The sequence below is a fragment of the Hyperolius riggenbachi genome, chromosome 12 (genome assembly GCF_040937935.1).
Source record: "Hyperolius riggenbachi isolate aHypRig1 chromosome 12, aHypRig1.pri, whole genome shotgun sequence".
Lineage (NCBI taxonomy): Eukaryota > Metazoa > Chordata > Amphibia > Anura > Hyperoliidae > Hyperolius > Hyperolius riggenbachi.
In genome coordinates, this window is record NC_090657.1 from 61398626 (window position 1) to 61423357 (window position 24732).

Below are 24732 nucleotides of genomic sequence, written 5' to 3' on the forward strand. Positions count from 1 at the left end.
CGTCCATCGAGTTCAACCAGTACAAAGTACAACTCCAGCCCGCCCCCCACATACCCCTGTTGATCCAGAGGAAGGGGAAAAAACCCCCACAAGGCATGGTCCAATTAGCCCCTAAAGGGAAAAATTCCTTCCTGACTCCAGATGGCAATCAGATAAAATCCCTGGATCAACATCATTAGGCATAACCTAGTAATTGTAGCCATGGATGTCTTTCAACGCAAGGAAAACATCTAAGCCCCCTTTAAATGCAGGTATAGAGTTTGCCATAACGACTTCCTGTGGCAATGCATTCCACATCCTGTGGCAATGCATTCCACATCTGTGTGAAATCCTAAAGGTACTCATAGGACGTTGGGCCCCTTAGCGCAGTTTGGGTCAGGGGCGTAACAATAGACCCTGCAAGGTATGCAGCCGCAGGGGGGCCCAGAAGCCACAGGGGACCCTATCCTAAGAGACTGACAACTAATCGCAAGGAAAGAAAAAACTCTGTTCTCTGCCCAATTGTTCTAATGATTTCATCTGCTCAGCCACTGATAACAAATCATACAAAGTTTTGTAGGCAAAGATTTGTAGACAGTCCCTATTCAGTGTGTAGAGGTAGGGGGCCCCATCCAAAGTTTTGCAGGGGGGCCCAATGAGTTCTAGTTACGTCCCTGGTTAGGGTGCAAAAAAGTGCCACATGTGGTATCGCCGTACTCAGGAGAAGTAGTATAATGTGTTTTGGGGTGTATTTTTACACATACCCATGCTGGGTGGGAGAAATATCTCTGTAAATGGACAATTGTGTGTAAAAAAATAAAAAAAATGTCATTTACAGAGATATTTCTCCCACCCAGCATGGGTATGTGTAAAAATACACCCCAAAACACATTATACTACTTCTCCTGAGTACGGCAATACCACATGTGTGGCACTTTTTTGCAGCCTAACTGCGCTAAAGGGCCCAAAGTCCAATGAGCACCTTCAGGCTTTACAGGGGTGCTTACAAGTTAGCAACCCCCAGAATGCCAGGACAGTAAACACACCCCACAAATGACCCCATTTTGGAAAGTAGATACTTCAAGGTATTCAGAGAGGGGCATGGTGAGTCCGTGGCAGATTTTATTTTATTTTTTTCGTCACAAGTTAGCAGAAATGGAAACTTTTTTTTTTTTGTCACAAAGTGTCATTTTCCGCTAACTTGTGCCACAAAATAAAATCTTTTACGAACTCACCATGCCTCTTAGTGAATACTTTGGGATGTCTTCTTACCAAAATGGGGTCATTTGGGGGGTATTTATACTATCCTGGAATTCTAGCACCTCATGAAACATGACAGGTGGTCAGAAAAGTCAGAGATGCTTCAAAATGTGAAAATTCACTTTTTGCACCATAGTTTGTAAACGCTATAACTTTTACCCAAACCAATAAATATACACTGAATGTTTTTTTTTTTTATCAAAGACATGTAGCACAATACATTTGGACAAAAATGTATACAGAAATTTACTTTATTTGACAAATTTTATCACTGGAAGTAAAAAAAAAATCATTTTTTTGACAAAATTCATGTCTTTTTTGGTGAATATAATAAAAACTAAAAATTGCAGCAGCAATCAAATAGCACCAAAATAAAGCTGTATTAGTGACAACAAAAGGAGGTAAAATTCATTTAGATGGTAGGTTGTATGACCGAGAAATAAACTGTAAAAGCTGCAGTGGTCTGAATGGAAAAAAAGGCTCTGGTCCTTAAGGGGTGAAAAGACCGTGGTCCTTAAAGAGACTCTGAAGCGAGAATAATTCTCGCTTCAGAGCTCATAGTTAGCAGGGGCATGTGTGCCCCTGCTAAACCGCCGCTATCGCGCCGCTAAACGGGCGTCCCTTGACCCCCAAATTCCCCCCGCAAGACTTGGTCGTGGATTTGGTCGTTGCTGGAGGCAGGGCTAACGGTTGCAGCCCTGCCTCCAGTCGTGTCTATCAGACGCGCATCGCCGCCTCTCCCCCGCCCCTCTCAGTGAAGGAAGACTGAGAGGGGCGGGGGAGAGGCGGAGGTACGCGTCTGACAGACGCGCATGGGGCAGGGCTGCGGCGGTTAGCCCTGCCCCAACCAGGAAGCGCTCCCCCGCTGCACCGAGGGGATTTGGGGGATCAGGGACCCCCGTTAAGCCGCAGGATAGCGGCGTTTTAGCAGGGGCACACATGCCCCTGCTATCTATGAGGTCTGGAGCGAGATTTATTCTCGCTTCAGACTCTCTTTAAGTGGTTAATATTCGCTTCAGCCTCCCTTTAATTATCATATAGGATTCAATATGTTATAGCCTCTTTGAATCCCTCTGACCCCATCTTCATTTATAGACCAAGGGGTAAGATAGGACAGCCACTCTGGCCCCCGATCATACAAGCAATGGGGCAGGCAGTCAGGTGGTGCAGAAGGGAGATGCCACTCCCATATATGTAGACATGGGAAAAAGGAGGATCTGTCCTCACTGTGAAGACTGCAAATACTTTATTATAGGATCATATCCAAAATACAGACATCACAACACAACTCAGGAGCCAATGCCTTTTATACACTACTAGCCCTAGTGTCTATCATAGCGTGCAGAGAGGCGGGGGAGTGGCAGGGGGCATGGCCAGGGAGAGTGAGCTGCTCAATGGCAGCTCTGGAAACCCTGTAGGAACGCACCTGGCTGGTGATTTGAACAGGGATTCCCTCTCCCCTGTGTTTGTTGCGACAAATAACGTTGCCAATCTCGGGGGACTATAGCGCAGTGGTGGGGGAGCAGAGAGCAGCGGTGGGAAGACACAGAGGCATGTCAAGAGGCAGAGAACATGTCTCTGCATCCCATCTGCCTCCCCCCCTCCCCCCAAATAACCACCTCGGGTTCTCTTTAATTATGGATAATGAGTAACAGACTTGTCATACATTTATGTGGTTCCACAGAAAAAAAAAAAAGCAAAGAGGAAGGGGTGGAGAAAACTCCACCCCTACCCAAAATCTATTACCAATGAGAAGTTGACTTAACCCCAAAGTTGTCACAACGCAATAATGAAAAAGAAATTACATATCAGATATTGCATTCAAAATTGTTTTCTGAACAACTTCATAACTGCAAAACATTTGCATAAAATGCTAGCAAAACAGTTTTGAAATTGTTCAGCAAACTGTTTTTGCAAGCAAACAATTTTGCAACCAGCTCATGCAAATTTGTTTTTGTTTTTTGCAGCAAACAATATTGCATGCAATAGGTGAAATGTAACTTCTTTTACATTCTTGTATTATGGCAATTTTTTCACATCAGTCATTTGTTTTGGGTAGATGTGGAGTCCTCCACCCCCTCATCTAATTACTCTATGCAACCATACAGTATAAATGTACAACATTTATGTTACTCACTAGTCCATAGTTTGAAATGTGTTGGTTCCTGAGTCGTTTTGCATTGTCTGTATGTTAGATCTGTGGAAACCGCTCTTACCTCCCAAGTACCCCAAAGGTGCCTGGCCAACCCTCCATCCGGCAGCAAACATGTACTGGATGTGCCAGTATATTTGCCCAATTTTATACCTTCACACCTTCATGATCTTATAATAAAGTATTTGAAGTCTACACAGCAAGTGCAGATCCTTCGATTCCCTTCTTCATTTATGGCTCAATTCATTGATATTTTCAACTAGATCATTCCTTCAGACCTTCTTCTGAGCGACCAACACATAATAAGCCAAGAACTTGGCTGTTTTCTCCCAGGGTTCCTTCTTTTCTCCCGACCATTCAAAACTCTCAATAACAAAGCCAACTCTATTTAACGTTTCCATCATGAAATCCTTCGTCAGATGGAAAGGTAAGAACTTTGATTCCCCCACAACGTAGTATCTGCTCTCCAGCACTCCAGTAAGTACTAGGTAACCGCCTGGCTTTAACAATGCAGATAAATTATTTAGACCAGCGATATAGTCCTCCTTCTCTTTACAAGCTGCTTCCAAGCATGCACAGCTGAGGACGCAGTCAACCTGTGGGAGCACCACTGGATCGGTGGGATTACTTAGCAGAACATCACACTTCAACACCTGCTTGATGGCTCTTCTCAACTGTTCTTCTTTTTCCTCCCAAGGTACTCTGGAAAACAATGTGGAAAGAAAGTGAGTTGGTTAACAGAACATCCTAGTCAGTTGTTGGTGCGTACAATTGAAAAGGTTATACGGACATTCTCTTAATGTTACTTATATGTAGGGGTGGGACGGCGAATCCGGTGAATCCACGAATCCCTCGAATATTGAGAAATATTCGCGATTCGTGGATTCGAATTCCGACGCCATTTCCCCCTTAACGAATCCAGGGGTGCAGCTAAGGTTTTTGTGGCCCCAAGCGGACTGTAGTAAGTGGCCCTATCCTGCGCCGCAGCGAAAAATGGGTGTGGCTATCCCGCATAAGTGGGCGTGGCCATGACCTGTGGGTGGAGCGGGAGGGTGAATTGGGGTGGGGCTGTTTGCGGGGAAAAATTGATGTGGGGGCGATTGAGGGCCGCGGCGAAAAATGGGCGTGGCCATGACATTGTATGGGCGGAGCTTAACCGTAGCACAGCAAATATAGCCAACTATGACCATTAAATAATAAATGCAGCAACAGTTACCCCAGACACCAGAAAATAAAAACGCAATTTGTGCAACATTTCAGCAGAAAACAAACGCAATTTGTGCAACATTTCAACAGAAAACAAACGCAATTTGGGCCACATTTCAGCAGAAATCAAACGCAATTTGGGCCACATTTCAGCAGAAATCAAACGCAATTTGGGCCCATTTTCAGCAGAAATCAAACGCAATTAGGGCACATTTTCAGAAGAAATCAAACGCAATTAGGGCACATTTTCAGCAGAAATCGAACGAAATTAGGGCACATTTTCAGCAGAAATCAAACGCAATTAGGGCACAATTCAGCAGAAATCAAACGCAAATAGGGCCACATTTTCAGCAGAAATCAAACGCAATTAGGGCACATTTTCAGCAGAAATCAAACGCAATTAGGGCCACATTTTCAGCAGAAATCAAACGCAATTAGGGCACAGTTCAGCAGAATAGGGCACATTCTCAGCAGAAATCAAACGCAATTAGGGCACAGTTAACCACTTGCCGACCGCACACTCATAACGTGCGTCGGCAAAGTGGCAGCTGCAGTACCAGCGACGCAGTACTGCGTCGCCAGCTGCAGCCTAATTAATCAGGAAGCAGCCGCTCGTACGAGCGGCTGCTTCCTGTCAAATCACGGCGGGGGGCTCCGTGAATAGCCTGCGGGCCGCCGATGGCGGCTCGCAGGCTAAATGTAAACACAAGCGGAAATAATCCGCTTTGTTTACATTTGTACGGCGCTGCTGCGCAGCAGCGCCGTAAGGCAGATCGGCGATCCCCGGCCAATCAGCGGCCGGGGATCGCCGCCATGTGACAGACCACATCCTGTCACTGGCTGCACAGGACGGATAGCGTCCTGTGCAGCCCGGAACACCAGGGGGAGGCAGCAGGTAGGAGAGGGAGGGGGAATTTCGCCGCGGAGGGGGGCTTTGAGGTGCCCCCCCCCCGCCACCCACAGCAGGCAGGAGAGATCAGACCCCCCCAGCACATCATCCCCATAGGGGGGAAAAAAGGGGGGCAATCTGATCTCCCTGCTTGCACCCTGATCTGTGCTGGGGGCTGCAGAGCCCACCCAGCACAGATCAATCAAACCAGCGCTGGTCCTTAAGGGGGGGTAAAGGGTGGGTCATCAAGTGGTTAAGCAGAAATCAAATGCAATTAGGGCCCATTCTTAGCAGAAATCAAACGCAATTAGGGCACAGTTCAGCAGAAATCAAATGCAATTAGGGCACATTTTCAGCAGATATCAAACGCAATTAGGGCACATTTTCAGCAGATAAGGGCTGCAAAAAGAAAATAATTTACTCACCTGGCACTGGCAGAAGTCTTCTCTCCCCGTCTCCTCTCCTGGCTGGTGGCCGGCTCCTCAGGCGCGCAGTTCCCACGGAGCTCCCTCCCTCCTCCAATCTCCCGCGCTGATTGAATGCAGGGCTACGGGAAGATGGCCACCCGAAGCCCTGTACTGGAGATATAAATAGTCTCCAGAGCAGGGCTTCGGCGGTGGCCATCTTCCCGTAGCCCTGCCCTGCTCTGCTCTGCCAGCCCCGCGGGGCTGCGGGAAAACAGTGACGTCACGCCGACGTCACTGAGCCGCCGAGGCCCCTACGATCTTGAGGCCCCAAGCGGCCGCTTGGTTCGCTTTATGCCTCGCGGCGCCCCTGAACGAATCCACTGAATTCCGCTGCATCCCCGCGCAACCGCCGATCCCCCGCTCGTCCTCTTCCGACCCCCCGCGCCTCCTCTGCTCGCCCCTTGCATAGATGTGAGCATTGGCTCATCTAACACCTGCCCTGGATTCCCTATCTGCCACCAGCGCAGAGCCGCAGACCACTTGTTTCCTCCTCTGTTCCCTCTAGTAACCGCCGGGCGCTTCAATGATGACGCGTATGCAAAAGCGGATCACTAGGGGGAACAGAGGAGGAAGCAAGAAGTCTACGCCTCTGCGCTGGCGGCAGGTAGGGAATCCAGGGCAGGTGTTAGGTGAGTCAATGCTCACATCTATGCAAGGGGCGAGCAGAGGAGGCGCGGGGGGGGGGGTCGGAAGAGGTCGAGCGGTGGATCGGCTGTTGCGCGGGGATGCAGCGGTATACGGCACTGGATCCCCTTGTTAGGTGAGCCGATGCTTTTTTTTTCTATGTAGGGGGTGAGCAGAGGAGGCGCACAGAGGGAGGGGTACCCTGGCTAGCTATACTCAAGGCGCCTATACCTAACTAGCTACACTGAATGCGCCTATACCTAACTAGCTACACTGAATGCCCCTATACCTAACTAGCTATACTGAGGGTCCCTATACCTAACTAGCTATACTGAATGCCCCTATACCTAACTAGCTATACTGAGGGACCCTATACCAAACTAGCTATACTGAATGCCCCTATACCTAACTAGCTATACTGAGGGTCCCTATACCTAACTAGCTACACTGAATGCCCCTATACCTAACTAGCTATACTGAGGGTCCCTATACCTAACTAGCTACACTAAATGCCCCTATACCTAACTAGCTATACTGAGGGTCCCTATACCTAAGTAGCTACACTGAATGCCCCTATACCTAACTAGCTATACTGAGGGTCCCTATACCTAACTAGCTACACTGAATGCCCCTATACCTAACTAGCTATACTGAGGGCCCCTATACCAAACTAGCTATACTGAATCCCCTTATACCTAGCTATACTGAATGCCCTTTTACTTAACTAGCTATACTGAGGCCCCCTATACCTAACTAGCTATACTGAATGCCCCTATACCTAACTAGCTATACTGAGGGCCCCTATACCTAACTAGCTATACTGAATGCCCTTATACCTAGCTATACTGAATGCCCCTATACCTAACTAGCTATACTGAGGGCCCCTATACCTAACTAACTTCACAGAAGGCCCCTATACCTTGCTAGCTATACTAAAGGCCCCTATGCTTTGCTAGTTTTATTAAAGGCATCTATACCTAACTAGCTATACTGAAGGCACCTATACCTAACTAGCTATACTGAAGGCACCTATGCCTAGCTAGCTATACTGAAGGCACCTATACCTAGCTAGCTATACTGAAGGCACCTATGCCTAGCTAGCTATACTGAAGGCACCTATGCCTAGCTAGCTATACTGAAGGCACCTATGCCTAGCTAGCTATACTGAAGGCACCTATGCCTAGCTAGCTATACTGAAGGCACCTATGCCTAAGCTAGCTATACTGAAGGCACCTATGCCTAGCTAGCTATACTGAAGGCACCTATGCCTAGCTAGCTATACTGAAGGCACCTATGCCTAGCTAGCTATACTGAAGGCACCTATGCCTAGCTAGCTATACTGAAGGCACCTATACCTAGCTAGCTATACTGAAGGCACCTATGCCTAGCTAGCTATACTGAAGGCACCTATGCCTAGCTAGCTATACTGAAGGCACCTATGCCTAGCTAGCTATACTGAAGGCACCTATGCCTAACTAGCTATACTGAAGGCACCTATGCCTAGCTAGCTATACTGAAGGCACCTATACCTAGCTAGCTATACTGAAGGCACCTATGCCTAGCTAGCTATACTGAAGGCACCTATGCCTAGCTAGCTATACTGAAGGCACCTATGCCTAGCTAGCTATACTGAAGGCACCTATGCCTAAGCTAGCTATACTGAAGGCACCTATGCCTAGCTAGCTATACTGAAGGCACCTATGCCTAGCTAGCTATACTGAAGGCACCTATGCCTAAGCTAGCTATACTGAAGGCACCTATGCCTAGCTAGCTATACTGAAGGCACCTATGCCTAGCTAGCTATACTGAAGGCACCTATGCCTAGCTAGCTATACTGAAGGCACCTATGCCTAGCTAGCTATACTGAAGGCACCTTTACCTAGCTACCTATAGTGTGAGCACCTAGCCTGCCTACCTATACTGTGGGCAACTATTCCACGGATTGCAGGATTCGTTAGATGCGGGATTCGAAAGGTTTGAGATATTCGAGAACCTTTTTAGATTCGGATTCGTATTCGAAGAAATTGTGGATTCGTCCCATCCCTACTTATATGTTTTTGACCCCAAGACTAACATTTCTATGGCTCCTGTTGCATGTGCAGCAGGACCACTCCCATTCCACGTGCAGCACCTTTTTTATATGTAACCTCCACAAACAGCAGACAATTTCTTTTATCTACATTGCCCTCCGCATCTACAGCCTTCCCTCACCATTTGCAGCCTCCTCTTGCATAAGCAGCAATCACTCTCCCATGCCTTGTCCTATGACTTGTCCTTGGCCATGCTCTTGGCCCAGGCCTCTGGGGTCTTTCCAGAAATTTAGTCCCAGATAATAGTCAAGTCCACATAATTTTTGTCTGCTCTGCTGCTTCCTTCTCCTTCTTCTTGACATAAAGAGTAGACCTTATCTCTAAATGGAGTTTGTAGACTCCCATCGTGGGTTCACCAATGACCTCCAGCCACCACTGCACTGAATGCTTGCTTCCATACTCTATGAACCTGACCTCTGCTTTTCAGATGTATATAACCAATGAAATGCCTGGGGCTGAACTCCTACATCCAAACAAGGGAGTAACACGCAGTGTACATGGCTCAGGTTGGGGTTGGGCTTCGCTACTTCCTAACATACAGTACACTGTTTATGTGCGAAGCTATGGTAATGCTCATCGTGCTGTCGCTGCAACGAGCAGTACAGTTTCCAGTACAGGCCGGTAACATTGCTGCGCGGGTGGGCATTGTTACCGGTCTTTTGTGACTCCCAATATAGCTGTATGAGTGCATCCTCCTGCCAATGTTCAATAGATAGGTCACACACTGAACTTTGGCAGGAGGGCTGCCATGTTTTGGTTTTTTTTACAGCTATTCAGCTATTATAAAGGGCTTTTCTGCAAAATTGGCTCTGGGAATATGTGGGTGCCGGAAAAAGCCTCTAGTATAATATCAGTATTATTACAGACTAGCTGGATGCCCGGCGTTGCCCGGGTATGTATTTGGCTGGTTTTGGCTCCGCCCACTTTTCCTAACCCTAACACAATTACTCAATTACTTAATGACCAAGTTTGTGAGCTTTGCGGTCTCTGGTATCAATAACCTGCATTAAAATGAAACAAATCATATTGGCTGTTTGTGGCTCCACCCCCTTTTATAAATTTAAACCCCAGTCACCCAATGATCAACTGTACCAGGTTTGAGGCTTGTGCCATTAACACTGTAAAATGGCAGCAATGTAAATATTGCCATTGAAAATCAATAGGTAATTTTTGATTGGCTCTTGTAGGCTCCACCCAATTTTCTGAATATTAATCCCAGTCACCCAGTGACCAACTGTGCAAAGTTTGAGAGCCCTACCATTAACAGTGTAAGAATGGCTGCGGTTTACATTTTACCAGTGAAATTTGTATTTGTCTCCGCCCACTTTTTGGTTATGGGAATAAAAAGTATCCTATACTTTATTCCAGGTAATGTACTATGTGTGTGCCAAATTTCATTCAAATTTCATTCAAATCCGTTCAGCCATTTTTGCGTGATCGAGTACCAAACATCCAAAAATCCAAACATCCGAACTTTCCCATTTATAATATTAGTAGGATTACCCTTGAAAATCAGTAGGTGAATCTTGATTTGCTTTTTTAAGCTCCACCCACTTTTCTGAATATTAATCCCAGTCATCCAGTCACCAACTGTGCAAAGTTTGAGAACCCTACCATTAAAAGTGTAAGAAAGGCTGCAGTTTACATTTTCCCAGTAACATTTGTATTTGTCTCTGCCCACTGATGACCTGGCATTGCCCGGGTATGTATTTGCTGGTTTTGGCTGCGCCCACTTTTTCTAACCATAACACGCAATTACTAAATTACTCAGTGACCAAGTTTGTGAGCTTTGCGGTCTTTCGCATCAATAATTTGCATTGAAATGGAACAAATCTGATTGGCTGTGGCTCCACCCTCTTTTCTAAATTTTAACCTCAGTCACCAAATGACCAACTGTACCAGGTTTGAGGCGTGTGCCATTAACAGTGCAAGAATGGCAGCAATTAAATATACCCCTTCAAAATCAATAGGTGACAGTGGCGTAGCAATGGGGATAGCCGCCATAGCGTTGCTACGGGGCCCCGCGGCAGTGCTACGTCACAGGGGGCCCGCAGCTGCCCGAGAGGAATTTTTTTTTTGTTTATTTTTTTTTTTTACTTTTTGTTTGGGGCCCCGGGCCCCCCTCCCTCCTCACCTTGGGTCCCCCCTCCTTTTATCAGCGGCGGGAGGTGAGTCATATACAGAAGGCTCCGGCGGGGGTAAGCAGCCACTAGAGGTTCAGCTGCCTCCGGGCTACGGTGTCCCCACTGTATTGCTGCTCGCACCGCTTCCTGGTTTTATTGCGAGCAGCAATACAGTGGGGACACCGTAGCCCGGAGGCAGCTGAACCTCTAGTGGCTGATTACTCCGACGAAGCCTTCTGTATATGATGCACCTCCCGCCGCTGATAAAAGGAGGGGGGACCCCAGGTGAGGCAGCTACCTCCCCTCCCGCCCGGCTACCTAACTGCCCACTACCCCACCCGGCTACCTAACTGTCCACCCTCCCACCCGGCTACCTAACTGCCCATCCACCCACCCGCCTAACTGAGGGCTACCTAACTGCCCACCCACCCGGCTACCTAACTGCCCACTCACCCACCCGGCTACCTAACTGCCCACTACCTAACTGCCCACCCTCCCACCCGGCTACCTAACTGCTTACCCTCCCACCCGGCTACCTAACTGCTCACCCTCCCACCTGGCTACCTAACTGCCCACCCTGCCACCCGGCTACCTAACTGCCCACCTGGCTACCTAACTGCCCACCCTCCCACCTGGATATCTAACTGCCCACCCGGCTACCTAACTGCCCACCCAGCTACCTAGCTGCCTACCTGGCTACCTATCTGCCTACCCTGCCACCTAGCTACCTATCTGCCTACCCTGCCACCCAGCTACCTAACTGCCCACCCTGCCACCCGGCTACCTAACTTCCCACCCGGCTACCTAACTGCCCACCTTTCTACCTAACTTCCCACCCGGCTACCTAACTGCCCACCTTTCTACCTAACTTCCCACCCGGCTACCTAACTGCCCACCCGTCTACCCATCTGCCTACCCTCCCACTCGTCTACCTATCTCCCTACCCTCCCACCCAGCTACCTAACTGCCTACCCAGTGCATTGCCTGCACCGCAAATAGTGTGCCAGCCTGCCCAACCACCCTCCCTCCAGGTAATTAATGTTAGCCCACTATAGACCTAACTACATATACTGCGTTTTGTGGGGAAATCTGGCGACAATCTGGTTGCATATTGTGTGGAGATCTGCCGACAATCTGGTTGCATATTGTGTGGAAATCTGCCGACAATCTGGTTGCATTTTGTTGGGAAATCTGCCGACAATCTGGTTGCATTTTGTTGGGAAATCTGCCGACAATCTGGTTGCATTTTGTAGGGAAATCTGCCGACAATCTGGTTGCATATTGTAGGGAAATCTGCCGACAATCTGGTTGCATATTGTAGGGAAATCTGGCGACAATCTGGTTGCATATTGTAGGGAAATCTGGCGACAATCTGGTTGCATTTTGTGGGGAAATCAGATTGCCCCACAAAATGTTTGGGTGGGAGGTCCGAGGTCCGTGGGGTTGGAAGGTCGTCGGGGGAGGGGGGGGGGGGCCCATAATTTTTTTTTGCTATGGGGCCCAGTCATTTCTAGCTACGCCCCTGATAGGTGAATTTTGATTGGCTTTTGTAGGCTCTACCCACTTTTCTGAATATTAATCCCAGTGACCCAGTGACCAACTATGCAAAATTTGAGAACCCTACCATTAACAGTGTAAGAATGGCTGCCATTTAAACTTTCCCAAGCAAATTCGTATTTGTCTCCGCCCACTTTTTGGTTATGGGAATAAAAAGTATCCTATACTTTATTCCAGGTAATATACTATGTGTGTGCCAAATTTCATTCAAACCTGTTCAGCCAACAAACATCCAAACATCCGAACTTTCCCATTTATTATATTAGTAGGATATTCTACTATTAGACAGTGGTAATTCCTATAGTAAAATATATGCAATTTTTACCAATACTTATATCACTAAACCGAACCCTATTCTCACACAAGCCATCCTTCTACTGATTTATTTTTATTTATAAAGCACCAACATATTACGCAGCGCTGATACCTATCCCTAACTCCTTTATATTGTAAGCCTTTGGGGAGGGTCCTCTTCCTTTTGTGTCCAACCTGATCATGCACCTCCGTTACTGTGAACCCATGCTAGGCCTCTTGAGTGAACCAATCTCCTTGCTCCCCTCCAGTGACTGACTAAGCATTACCTTGTACTTATACTGTGCTGCATGATCTGCTCTTTCTTGTATTCAGGTATTGTCATTTTGCTGTATGTCACCCCTAAATATTGTATGTATCCCTATTTATTGTCCAGCGCTGCGTAATATGTTGGCGCTTTATAAATACAATAAATAAATAAATAAATAAATAAATAAACTGATCCCCGTCCCCCTTCCCCCCACCGAAGCCTTAGGGCTCTTTCACACCAGAGCCCTTTTTCGTCGTTTTAACGCAAAGTCTATACTTTGCGGTAACCAAGGTAAAAGGAAAGTCCATAGACTTTCATTTTACCTTTCACACCCGACGCTGCGATTCGATGCGTTGCGGTACAACGCATCCGGGCGCATTTTATCATCGGGAATCGGCGTTTCCCCTTCGGGTTAATTAACTACTACCGCCGCTACTCAGCGTCGCACCGCAGATTCCCGATGACACGCCGCAGCATGTGCAGGAGCCGTTCTCCTGCACGTTTTTAATGTGTAACCGGCCTTACCCTAACCAAAACTCCCTCATTGATGCCTAACCAACCCTTCAAACTGATGAATAACCTGAACTCACCCCTCCCATGATTGCTAACCCCCCCCCCCCCCCCCACTGATGCCTAACCCTAACCACCCCCCACTGCAAGCACGCCAAATCATTGCACCACCTTCATCGTTATAGACAATAAATATTAAATATCATTCACCATAAAAGATTTTGCAACCCATAGATGCCCATGTTAATATCAGCTATTAGCAGTGCCAGGGCCACCCGAAACATAAACAGTGGCTATAAATGGCGGGCACAAGGCATCCGCTATTTGTAGCTGCAGGCAGCCCCTCTGGTGCCCAAATGTACGTTAGTAACTGATGTTAGCATGGGTGCCTAAGGAGAGCTCAAAATTGTGTGGTGCATTATGCTGGGCGTACACAGGTCGATCCAGCGGCCTATTAGCCACCGGATCGACCTCCGCCGCGTCCCTGCTCATCTGCGCGTGCGCGCGGATCGATTCCCACTCGTCCCCGCCGTCGCTTCTTATCTCCCGCTCGATTTGCCGCTATTGTCCGCTATTGTGATTGGACACGTCGGATATTAGTCAGGCTCGATTGATAATCCTCCCCTCAACACCGTGTATGCCCAGCATTAGGCTTCCTCTTTCACTTTTTTTGGTGTTAGTGGGGGGGAGAGAGGCAAGAGTGGGTTATATTGTAAAATAATTTCCACTAAGGGCACTATTTCAATGCTTTTGCAAATGTTTTTGTGCAATATAGATAAAAAATAATAATAAAAAAGTTCATCAAAATTTCAACAAATAAACTCCACTGCAGCAGGGGCGTGGCCAAGATGGTGCTGTGAACGGACGTTTCTTCCAGAGCTCCGCTGCCCAGCATCTCCCTAGTTGATAAACTACGAGCCTCCGAGTGGCTAAACAGCCGTTTCTACCCCTTGAGATAACCTGCTTTTCCTTAAGCACACACTGGAGGACTCGTGGGCCGTACCGTCGGAGGAGGGAAGGCAAGAGGAACCCTCAACCTCGGCCCAACCAGACTACCAGACCACCATTTGGGACTCTTGTGCCGGACCGGAACGCACACCAAAGTCGAAACACAGATCTACACCCTATCTCGTAATGCCTCCGAAAGCAAATAAAGCTAGCAGAGAGAAGGAAGACGCAATAGACCCTGCAGATCAGCCTCCAGCTACTCCCCTGCCACAGAAGTCGGGCAGAGGAAAGCATGGCAAAGATGGCGGCGGGCATGAAGAGAACGCTGAAGATGACTTGGAAGATGACTTCTGCTGAACTGCTCGAGGCAATCCGTACCTGCCAAACAACATTGACGGTCAAGATAGACCATCTAGATACTGGCTTGAGCCTGCTCAGAGGAGATGTGGGTAAGCTTCGGGAGAGGACGAGAGACCTAGAACACCGCACCTCTGCCTTGGAAGATACTACCCAGACCCATAGCGTTGCAATCCCGGGAATGCAGCTCCATCTCACACATCTAGAGGATAGAGTTGTAGACGCGGAAAATCGTAACAGACGCAACAACTTGAGAATTCTGGGGCTGCCGGAGGGGGCTGAAAGCTCGCACACCGCCACCTTTATTGAAAATATGCTTCGCCAGATGCTCCCAGGAGATACCTTCTCTGACCACTTTGTGGTAGAGAGAGCCCACCGGGTACCTTCACGTAAAGGGCCTCCTGGATCACTTCCCAGGCCTATCATACTGAAATTGCTCAATTTTAGAGATCGGGACGCCATCTTGACAGCGGCAAGGAAGGCGGGAGAGCTGAAATATGAGAATACTAAAGTGATGATTTTCCCGGATTATACAATGGAAACCCAGAAGCTAAGGAAGACGTTTCAGCATGCTAAAGCTAAGCTCAAAGAAAGAAACATTGCATATTCCATGCAGTTTCCAGCCAAATTAAGGGTACAGGATGGCGAATCGGTTCATTTTTTCGATAAACCGTCCGATGTCATGAAGTGGCTGGACGCCTTACCTTCAAAACGAGTGAGTACCTAATGGTCACTTTATCTTAAAGAGAACCTGTACTGAGTAAAAAATATTTAAAATAAACACGAGGTAACTTAAAATGAACATTACAGAGTTACCTTGCCATCAGTTCCTCTCAGAAGCTCACCATTTTCTTCTGACACTAACCCCATCCAGTTCTGACAATATTTTGTCAGATCTGAAATATATCAGTTGCTGTCGGTAAAATATCAGTTGCTGTCAGTTATAGCTGAGAGGAAAACGGATGTTTCCCTATGGCTCAAGTGGGCGATGTTACAGTTTAACTGTGTGCTGACCAGAAAGCTGTTATGGGGTAATGGCCATTTTCAAAATGGAGGACGGAAAATTCCCTTGATCACAGTGAACAAATAGGACGCAGGACAGGAGAAAGACACTGAGGAGTAGACTACGTGGAAGGTAAGTATGACTTGTGTATGCCTATTTTGACTTTTATTTTCAGTACAGGTTTTCTTTAAGGGTTGCTTATGACTCTGCAAAATACCGGGAGAACCGGACATTACTAAATTACTAGAATTACAAGTTCTCCTGCTCAATTTTCTTACTGCTGGTTATGCGCCATAAACCGTTTATTTTTGAATCTCCCGCTCTGTTTCTTCCCGCGGTTGAGATGGCGCCAAGAAATTATGCTGGCAGCAATGGGTAAATGCTACTGCCTTTGCTGCGGCTCACTCATCTTATTGCCTTGCTGGATGAAGATACACCTATCCTGAACCTCACTAATGTGTACTTTGTGTTTATATGCTCACAAGCATCAACATAATACTTCACCCTGGCTATGACTTTTGTTGCTATTAACCACTTGAGGACTCACCCTTTACCAGGGCTGTGGAGTCGGAGTCGGAGTCGTGGAGTCGGAGTCGTGGAGTCGGGCAATTTTGGGTGCCTGGAGTCGGAGTCGGAGTCGGGAAAAAATGCACCGACTCCGACTCCTAATGAATTTGTAACTGTAATTAAAATAGAAAATATGATAAAATGTTCTATTTCTCAGATAATAGTCATTAAAAATAATGTATATATACAGTATATATACAGTAATAGCTGTGCTTAGTCCACAAAAATGAAATAAACCAATCAAAATTAGTTACTTGTGCTGCTTCAAAAAAAGCAGTCCCCGTATTTTTAAGGACAGATATACATATCTGATTGTGACTGTATATATGATGTGTATACAGGAATCTCTCATATATGTTACGGCCAGAACCCGAAGTGTGGCCACTTCGCGTTCTGGCCAGCCACTTCGGGTTCTGGCCGGCCAATGTGCGAAGTGGCCGCAGCGCAGCGGCCACTGTTAGAAATGGCATGATGACACATAAGTTACAATGTATTTTATGGCCGTCTCGCTGCGGCCAAATGTATTAGAAGTCTCGCACTGCCTCCTCTCCTCCTCCCCCCGCCTCTCTCCTCTCCCTGCCTCCTATACCACATACGGAGCAGCCGGCGGGGACACACGCGGAAGTTGGTCAATTTTTCTTCTCTCCTCTCCCTGCCTCCTATATCACATACGGAGCAGCCAGCGGGGACACGCGTGTCCCGGAGAGTCGTTCGTCGTGGCAGGGGAAGCAGAGCGAGGAGGCTGCAGACATTGCTTCTGCCAGCACCCGCTCTGCAGGAACGGCAGGATTCCCATGCCGCGACGAACGACTCTCGGGGATACGCGTGTCCCCGCCGGCTGCTCCATATATTGTATAGAGGCAGGGAGATGAGAGAGGCGGGGGAGGAGAAGAGGAGGCAGTGCAAGACTTCTAATACATTTGGCCGCAGCGTGACGGCCATAAAATACATTGTAACTTATGTGTCATCATGCCATTTCTAACATTGGCCGCTGCGCTGCGGCCACTTCGCACATTGGCCGGCCAGAACCCGAAGTGGCTGGCCAGAACGCGAAGTGGCCACACTTCGGGTTCTGACCGTAACATATATACTAAATAACATCTATGCTGTAAGAATAAAGCCTGATGTGTAGCTGTGTCACTAATAGAGATGGTCAATAAGATGGAAATAATTCTGCATTGATGCTGATTTATGCAAATGTACGCACTCCCTTTGCTGATGAAATTAAATAATTTGATATGTTGTTAAAATTTGGTTTGGTGACTACAAATTAAAGGGTAATTGAGACGGATGAAAAGTAAAGTTTTATACATACCTGGGGCTTCCTCCAGCCCCCTTCAGGCTAATCAGTCCCTCACTTTCCTCCACCACCCGGATCTTCTGCTATGAGTCCTGGTAATTCAGCCAGTCAGTGCTGTCCGGCCGCATGCCGCTCCCACAGCCAGGAACATTCTGCACCTGCGCAATAGTGCTGCACAGGTGTAGTATGCTCCTGGCGGCTGTGTGTGCATGCGCACTACGCCTGACTAGCTCAAGTACCTGGACTCATAGCAGAAGTTTCAGGTGGTGGAGGAGGACAACGAGGGACTGATTATCCTGAAGGCGGCTGGAGGAAGCCCCAGGTATGTATAAAACTTTAATTTCATCTGTCTCAGGTTTACTTTGTTACACAGTAGTAGTATACTCTACACATATGCACTCCCCACAGAGCTTCAGGGAATCCACTGAGAATGCTGTGCACATTGAACACAGAGGTGTTGTCTGTTTACAATCTCCTCATTCCCCTGCAGAGTACCTGCACATCATTCTTACATGTACCCACACTTACATTGCCTAGGGCCTGATAGATGTTCTTTGTTCCAGTTTGTACCTTTTACAAGTACTCTTACCAAGGACTAGTTTTAGTCTAAAGGGAATAAATATAGTAGTCTACATATCCTTCTCACTTCAGTTGTCTTGTAAAATTCCTAAGCGTTGGCAGTTAAGAGACGAATTTCATGTTACATACTTTTAATCAACAAAATTGTAATATGCAAATTAGAGGAGTCGGAGTCGTGGAGTCGGAGTCGGAGTCGGAGTCGGTGGAATCCTAAACTGAGGAGTCGGAGTCGGTGGATTTTTGGACCGACTCCACAGCCCTGCCCTTTACCCCCCCCTTAAGGACCAGCGCTGTTGTAGCTGATCTGTGCTGGGTGGGCTCTGCAGCCCCCAGCACAGATCAGGTTGCAGGCAGAGCGATCAGATCGCCCCCCTTTTTTCCCCCCTATGGGGATGATGTGCAGAGGGGGTCTGATCGCTCCTGCGTGCCGGCTAGTTGCGGGGGGGGGGCACCTCAAAGCCCCCCTCCGGGCGACATTCTCCCCCTCCCTCTCCTACCTCTCCCCTCCCGGTGATCCAGGCTGCACAGGACGCTATCCGTCCTGTGCAGCCAGTGACAGGACGTCCCCTGTAACATGGCGGCGATCCCCGGCCGCTGATTGGCCGGGGATCGCCGATCTGCCTTACGGCGCTGCTGCGCAGCAGCGCCGTACAATGTAAACAAAGCGGATTATTTCCGCTTGTGTTTACATTTAGCCTGCGAGCCGCCATCGGCGGCCCGCAGGCTATTCACGGAGCCCCCCGCCGTGATTTGACAGGAAGCAGCCGCTCGCGCGAGCGGCTGCTTCCTAATTAATCAGCCTGCAGCTGGCGACGCAGTACTGCGTCGCTGGTCCTGCAGCTGCCACTTTGCCGACGCGCGGTATGAGTGCGCGGTCGGCAAGTGGTTAAAACTGCCGCATCGGGACTGTTTTCACTGTTTTGCTGGAACCCCTGGCCGATCTCCTGCGGAACTAGTATAATATTATAATCTGCAGCAATACTCAAGAACTATTCTCGCTCCTCCTATGAATATTGTGCTGTGAATTTCGCCCTGCTGGGGTATCTCCTAGATAGATATATTGCCGAACTACCTGCAGGACCTAATTGTTTATAGAAGCCCTTGAGAAATATATTTGTTCACTGTTAACCATGCTGCTACAAGCATTGCACTGAGTGATATTGACAAGGATGTTCTAGCACAATTTACTTTGCTTAGTCTCCATCGCCATGTTTTCACCACTAGATGGGGATGCAACATCATAAATAAAGATTCAGCAGCTGTTTTGTTCGAGACACGGACATATTATTACATGCATCTAAAATACATGGTTATATGCTTATTATTTTATGTTAAAATGTTAATGATCGGTTTAAATGTTATTGCCCCTATGGTGAATAGTGGTAAGCATTATAATAATAGCTGTTTATTGTTATGTTCCATATTATATATAATGGCTGCTATTAGCTATGGGGCTACAATTGAAATAGATGAGTGATTCAGAATATTGAAATAGACTACTGTTTACAACACATATATAATACCGGTAATACTATAGGCAGGAGAAATATAACTTGGCCCATGCACTCTGGCTATGGGGATAGCTAAATATGTATATAAGCAGCTCACTTAGATACTCTGTTTTATGATATTCTCTGCCACTAAATACTGCTTTCAGATAAACAGTGAAGCTACGCGGGAAAGGTGGCCCTTGCACAATGTTAAACCACTGGGTTCTCTGAGGTGTATACTATACCCTATGTTTAAATATATATTTTTGGATCTCAGTGACCCTATGGTGAGCACTACTGTTTTGCAAGCAGAGGCTAATCCTTACACCTCTTTATCAGCTTAATAATAAGAGAATTCTGTATAACTATGGTACTAATGTACAGACAGAGCCAGTATACCTCAACCATCACTGATTTATTCAGGGGGGGGGGGGGGGGAACATTAAGTTTCATACCTCCTAGCAATAGCTGGGTGCTGCTGGGCAGTGGACCTCTCCAGCCCATCAGACCGCTCCCGCTCACAAGTGTGTAATTCTATTACACACTAGTTTAATAAGTTAGTACCCTTCCTTTTGGCGGATAGCTAAGGGAAGGCTGGGAAGTTTAGGGACTAAGCTACAATACAAGTTGGTAGACGTAGCAGGGTGGGCGTGGCGTTAAGGGATAGTAGGCCAGGGGGTCTCTAGGTTCTGAAGGGATGGGAATGCTGTCTTTCTTCACTCTCTTTCTTTTTCTGCAGCCCTCTCTTGGGCTTTCATATCTCAAAATGATGCCACATGCATGTATCTATTTCTCCTATGATTACAATGGCACCTGCCAAACAAGCTAACAGGCCGTCCAGTTTGACCTGTGTTTCGTGGGACGTTAGGGGCCTTAATTCTAAATTTAAACTATCCCTGGTCTTTGACTGCCTCAAAAAATACCACCCCACATTTGCATTTTTCAAGAAACCCACCTAATTGGGAGAACTATCATGGCACTAAAAAAGCCATGGGTAGGCAGTTATTATCATTCCACGTATTCTACCCACTCCAGAGGAGTTAGTATATTATTTCATAAATCCCTGTCCATCACGATACAGCAGGTCAAATTGGATAACTTTGGCAGATATGTACTGGTGCAGGCAACTATCTTTGGATTACAGTTTATTATTGTGGGGTTGTACCTTCCTCCTACTGGATCTACTGGATTGCTTAATGAATTAGTGGGCATGATTTCACAGCTCCCACCCGCTAAAATCATATGTGCAGGAGATTTTAACCTAGCACCAGATCCCGCTAAAGATAGACTCAAACATGCTGGACCAGAAAGGTTTAATTTAGGTGAATGGGCAGAAACACACTCCTTAACAGACACATGGAGATGGAAATACCCGGATTTGCTGAAGTATACGTGTTCATCTGCTACACATAGAACTCTATCCCGCATAGACCTTATATATACATCTAACGATATACTACCCATGATAAGTAGGGTGGACATTTTGCCCAGTGGGATATCTGACCACGCCCCAACATTACTCACACTGAACATAAAGGAGGTCCTGACATCCAGATCCTGGAGGTTATCCAGGTTTTGGATTATGGAGCCAACGGTTGACGCTGCCGTCACTAAGGCATTACAAAACTACTGGACAGACAATGAAACATCAGCCTCCTCGGACGTGGTCTGGGATGCTAAAAAAGCATGTATACGGGGGTATTATATAGCCGAAATTTCTAATGCTAGGAAACAGGCTAATATTATCCTACAGACAGCCGAACAACAGGCCACTCAAGCTGAAACTACCTATATTCCTACTAATACGGCCCAGGCCTATAAGGAATGGCAGGCATCTCTTAATAGAGTGGAACTCCTCAGAGTTGATTGTTGTAAACGTGCCCTACTCGCTAAATCCCAAACCATATTTGCCAAAGGGGATAAAAACGATAAACTCTTGGCCTGGCTCCTGAGAGACACCAGGTCAAATACCGCAATTCCCGGGATCAGGTCCGAGGATGGCTGTTTACATGAGGACCAACACACTATAGAGCGCACCTTTACTCAATACTATACACAGTTATATTCCTCTAGGGTGGACTATTCCCTTTTACAACTAGATGAGTTCCTCAATGATATTACATTCCCTACCCTTAATGAAGAACAAATTAAAGCTTTAGATGCACCTCTCTCCCTGGATGAGATCACTCACGCTATTTCAGAAATGCAGTGTGGGAAAACTCCTGGCCTAGATGGCTATCTATCTGAGTACTATAAGCACTACCATCTTATTTTGGTTCCTAAATTGCTAGCGGCCCAGAAATCAGCATTTAACAATGGTACACCCCCTGCCTCGTGGTCGGAAGCATTAACCTATTTTGGTTTCTGGACGTAGAAACTACGTCCAGAAACCATGTGCGCTGCCGCGCGCCCCCGCGGCCGATCGCGCGCGTGCACGCGCACTCCCGGCCGCGGATTCGGTAGTCAGGGAATCAATGTATCGGACTATGAAGTCCGATCACTGATTCCTCTCCCCCGCTGAAAAAGTGACAGCTTCTCTCGGAAGCTGCGCCTTTTCTGGCCATTCACTTCCTGATGCGCCACTCTAAGCGTGTGTTACGCTTAGACTGACGTCATGTAAACAAACTCATGGCCGCCATCTTGTGGCCAAAAAGTAATACTACACCTGAAAATAAAAATGAATTAAAATCAACACACATTTACATTATAAATTTATTGTTTACCCCCCACCCTCCCAAAACTACCCAAATAAAATGTTTACTATAAATAAAAAAAACCATTACAATAAAAAAAAAAAAAAAAACATGTAAATATTTACCTAAGGGTCTAAACTTTTTAAATATCAATGTAAAGATGAAATATTTCTATATTTTTTTTATTTTAAACTTGTTAATAGTGATGGATGCAAAATGGAAAAAATGCACCTTTATTTCCAAAGAAAATATTGTCGCCATACATTGTGATAGGGACATAATTTTAACGGTGTAATAACCGGGACATATGGGCATATACAATACGTGAGTTTTAATTATGGAGGCATGTATTATTTTAAAACTATAATGGCTAAAAACTGAGAAATAATGAATTTTTCCATTTTTTTCTTATTCTTCCTGTTAAAATGCGTTTACAGTAAAGTGGCTCTTAGCAAAATGTACCCCCCAAAGAAAGCCTAATTGGTGGCGGAAAAAACAAGATATAGATCAGTTCATTGTGATAAGTAGTGATAAAGTTATAGGCTAATGAATGGGAGGTGAATATTTCTCTCGTGAAAACCACGGAACCTGAATGGGTTAATCACACTAATATTGAAACCTGGTAAAGACCCTACTGTATGCGCCTCCTATAGGCCTATATCGCTCATTAATGTTGATGCGAAAATAATAGCAAAAGCCCTCTCTAACAGACTCAACAAATGTATTCTCACCATAATCCATCAGGACCAAACAGGATTCATGCCTGGAAAGGGTACCAATATTAACCTTAGACGGCTACATACGAATTTGGTCGCAAACCATGATAATGCGGGAGACAGGGTTTTGGCTTCATTGGATAACGAAAAGGCGTTCGACTCGGTGGAGTGGGGATACCTCTGGAGGGTGATGGGCAAGTTTGGCATAGGAAGTAACTTTATAAAAATGGTACAACTACTATATAAGAAACCCTCTGCCAGGTTGCGTATTAATGGCAAAACATCACCACCTTTTTCGCTTTCCAGGGGTACCAGACAGGGGTGTCCCCTCTCGCCGAGTCTGTTTGCTATTGCCATAGAACCATTAGCTATAATGCTGCGACATTCTGCTAGGTTTCAGGGGTTAAAAATGAGGAGATTAGAGGAGAAAATCTCACTCTACGCAGACGACATACTACTTTACTTTGCAGACTCTGGCCCTTTGTTGTCAGCAGTCTTTAATATAATAGAACGATTTAGTCGATGGTCAGGATTAAAAATAAATAAAACAAAATCTATTCTTTTTCCCTTAGATAACAACGCTTCTCGGGGGGACTCCGGTGGATCTGGCCTGCAATGGTCAACCACATTTACGTACTTGGGAATAATAATCCATAAAGATACTAAGCTATTCCTAACAAATAACTTTTTTCCTATTATTAAGAAGATTAAAGATAAATGCAATACCTGGCAGGAATTACCACTAACATTAATAGGTAGGGTCAATGCAATAAAAATGATGCTACTACCCAAATTTATGTATATATTCCGCAACTACCCAGTCTGGATCGCCCAAAAATACTTTACTGAAATTAATAAAATCCTGATTCCTTTTATATGGTCCAACAAATTACCACGTATGTCTTTAAAAACGTTGACCCTCCCAGCCTTAGAGGGTGGGTTATCTATGCCCAATTTTTTCTATTACTTCCTGGCAGCAATACTTGTTACAATAAGGTGGTGGTTCTCGCGCAATGAACTCAATCCAGCGATAGTAATAGAAGCTGCAATTCTGGGGTCTTACGAAGCCCTCTTAAACCTTCCATTTAGAGGCCCAAATTCCTCTCCAAACATCACGGTAGTAATGAAAACTACAATCCGGGCATGGCAATATCTCCACAAAAAGCTTACGGCTCCACTCACATGGTCCCCATTAGAGATGGGCCGAACCTCCGATTTTAGGTTCGCGAACCGGGTTCGAGAACTTTCGCGTAACGTTCGGTTCGCGTTAAAGTTCGCGAACCGCAATAGACTTTAATGGGGATGCGAACTTTGAAAAAAAAAAAATAATTATGCTGGCCACAAAACTGATGGAAAAGATGTTTCAAGGGGTCTAACACCTGGAGGGGGGCATGGCGGAGTGGGATACATGCCAAAAGTCCCGGGGAAAAATCTGGATTTAACGCAAAGCAGCGTTTTAAGGGCAGAAATCACATTGAATGCTAAATGACAGGCCTAAAGTGCTTTAAAACATCTTGCATGTGTATACATCAATCAGGTTCACTGAACAGAACAGGTATGCAGTGGCGGGTTCACTGAACAGAACAGGTATACAGTGGCGGGTCCACTGAACAGTACAGGTATACAGTGGCGGGTTCACTGAACACAACAGGTATGCAGT

General features: G+C 46.4%; 1 protein-coding gene across 1 annotated transcript in view; it reads right to left on the minus strand.

Annotated features, from left to right (window-relative positions):
- Nucleotides 1-3609: 3609 nt before the first annotated feature.
- LOC137542423 (nicotinamide N-methyltransferase-like) overlaps nt 3610-24732 on the minus strand; it is a 60818-nt gene continuing 39695 nt past the window's right edge. Inside the window, exon 4 of the mRNA XM_068264316.1 lies at nt 3610-4093. Within this exon, the coding sequence (XP_068120417.1) occupies nt 3664-4093 (430 nt within the window). The 3' untranslated portion in view covers nt 3610-3663. The remainder of the gene's footprint in view (nt 4094-24732) is intronic.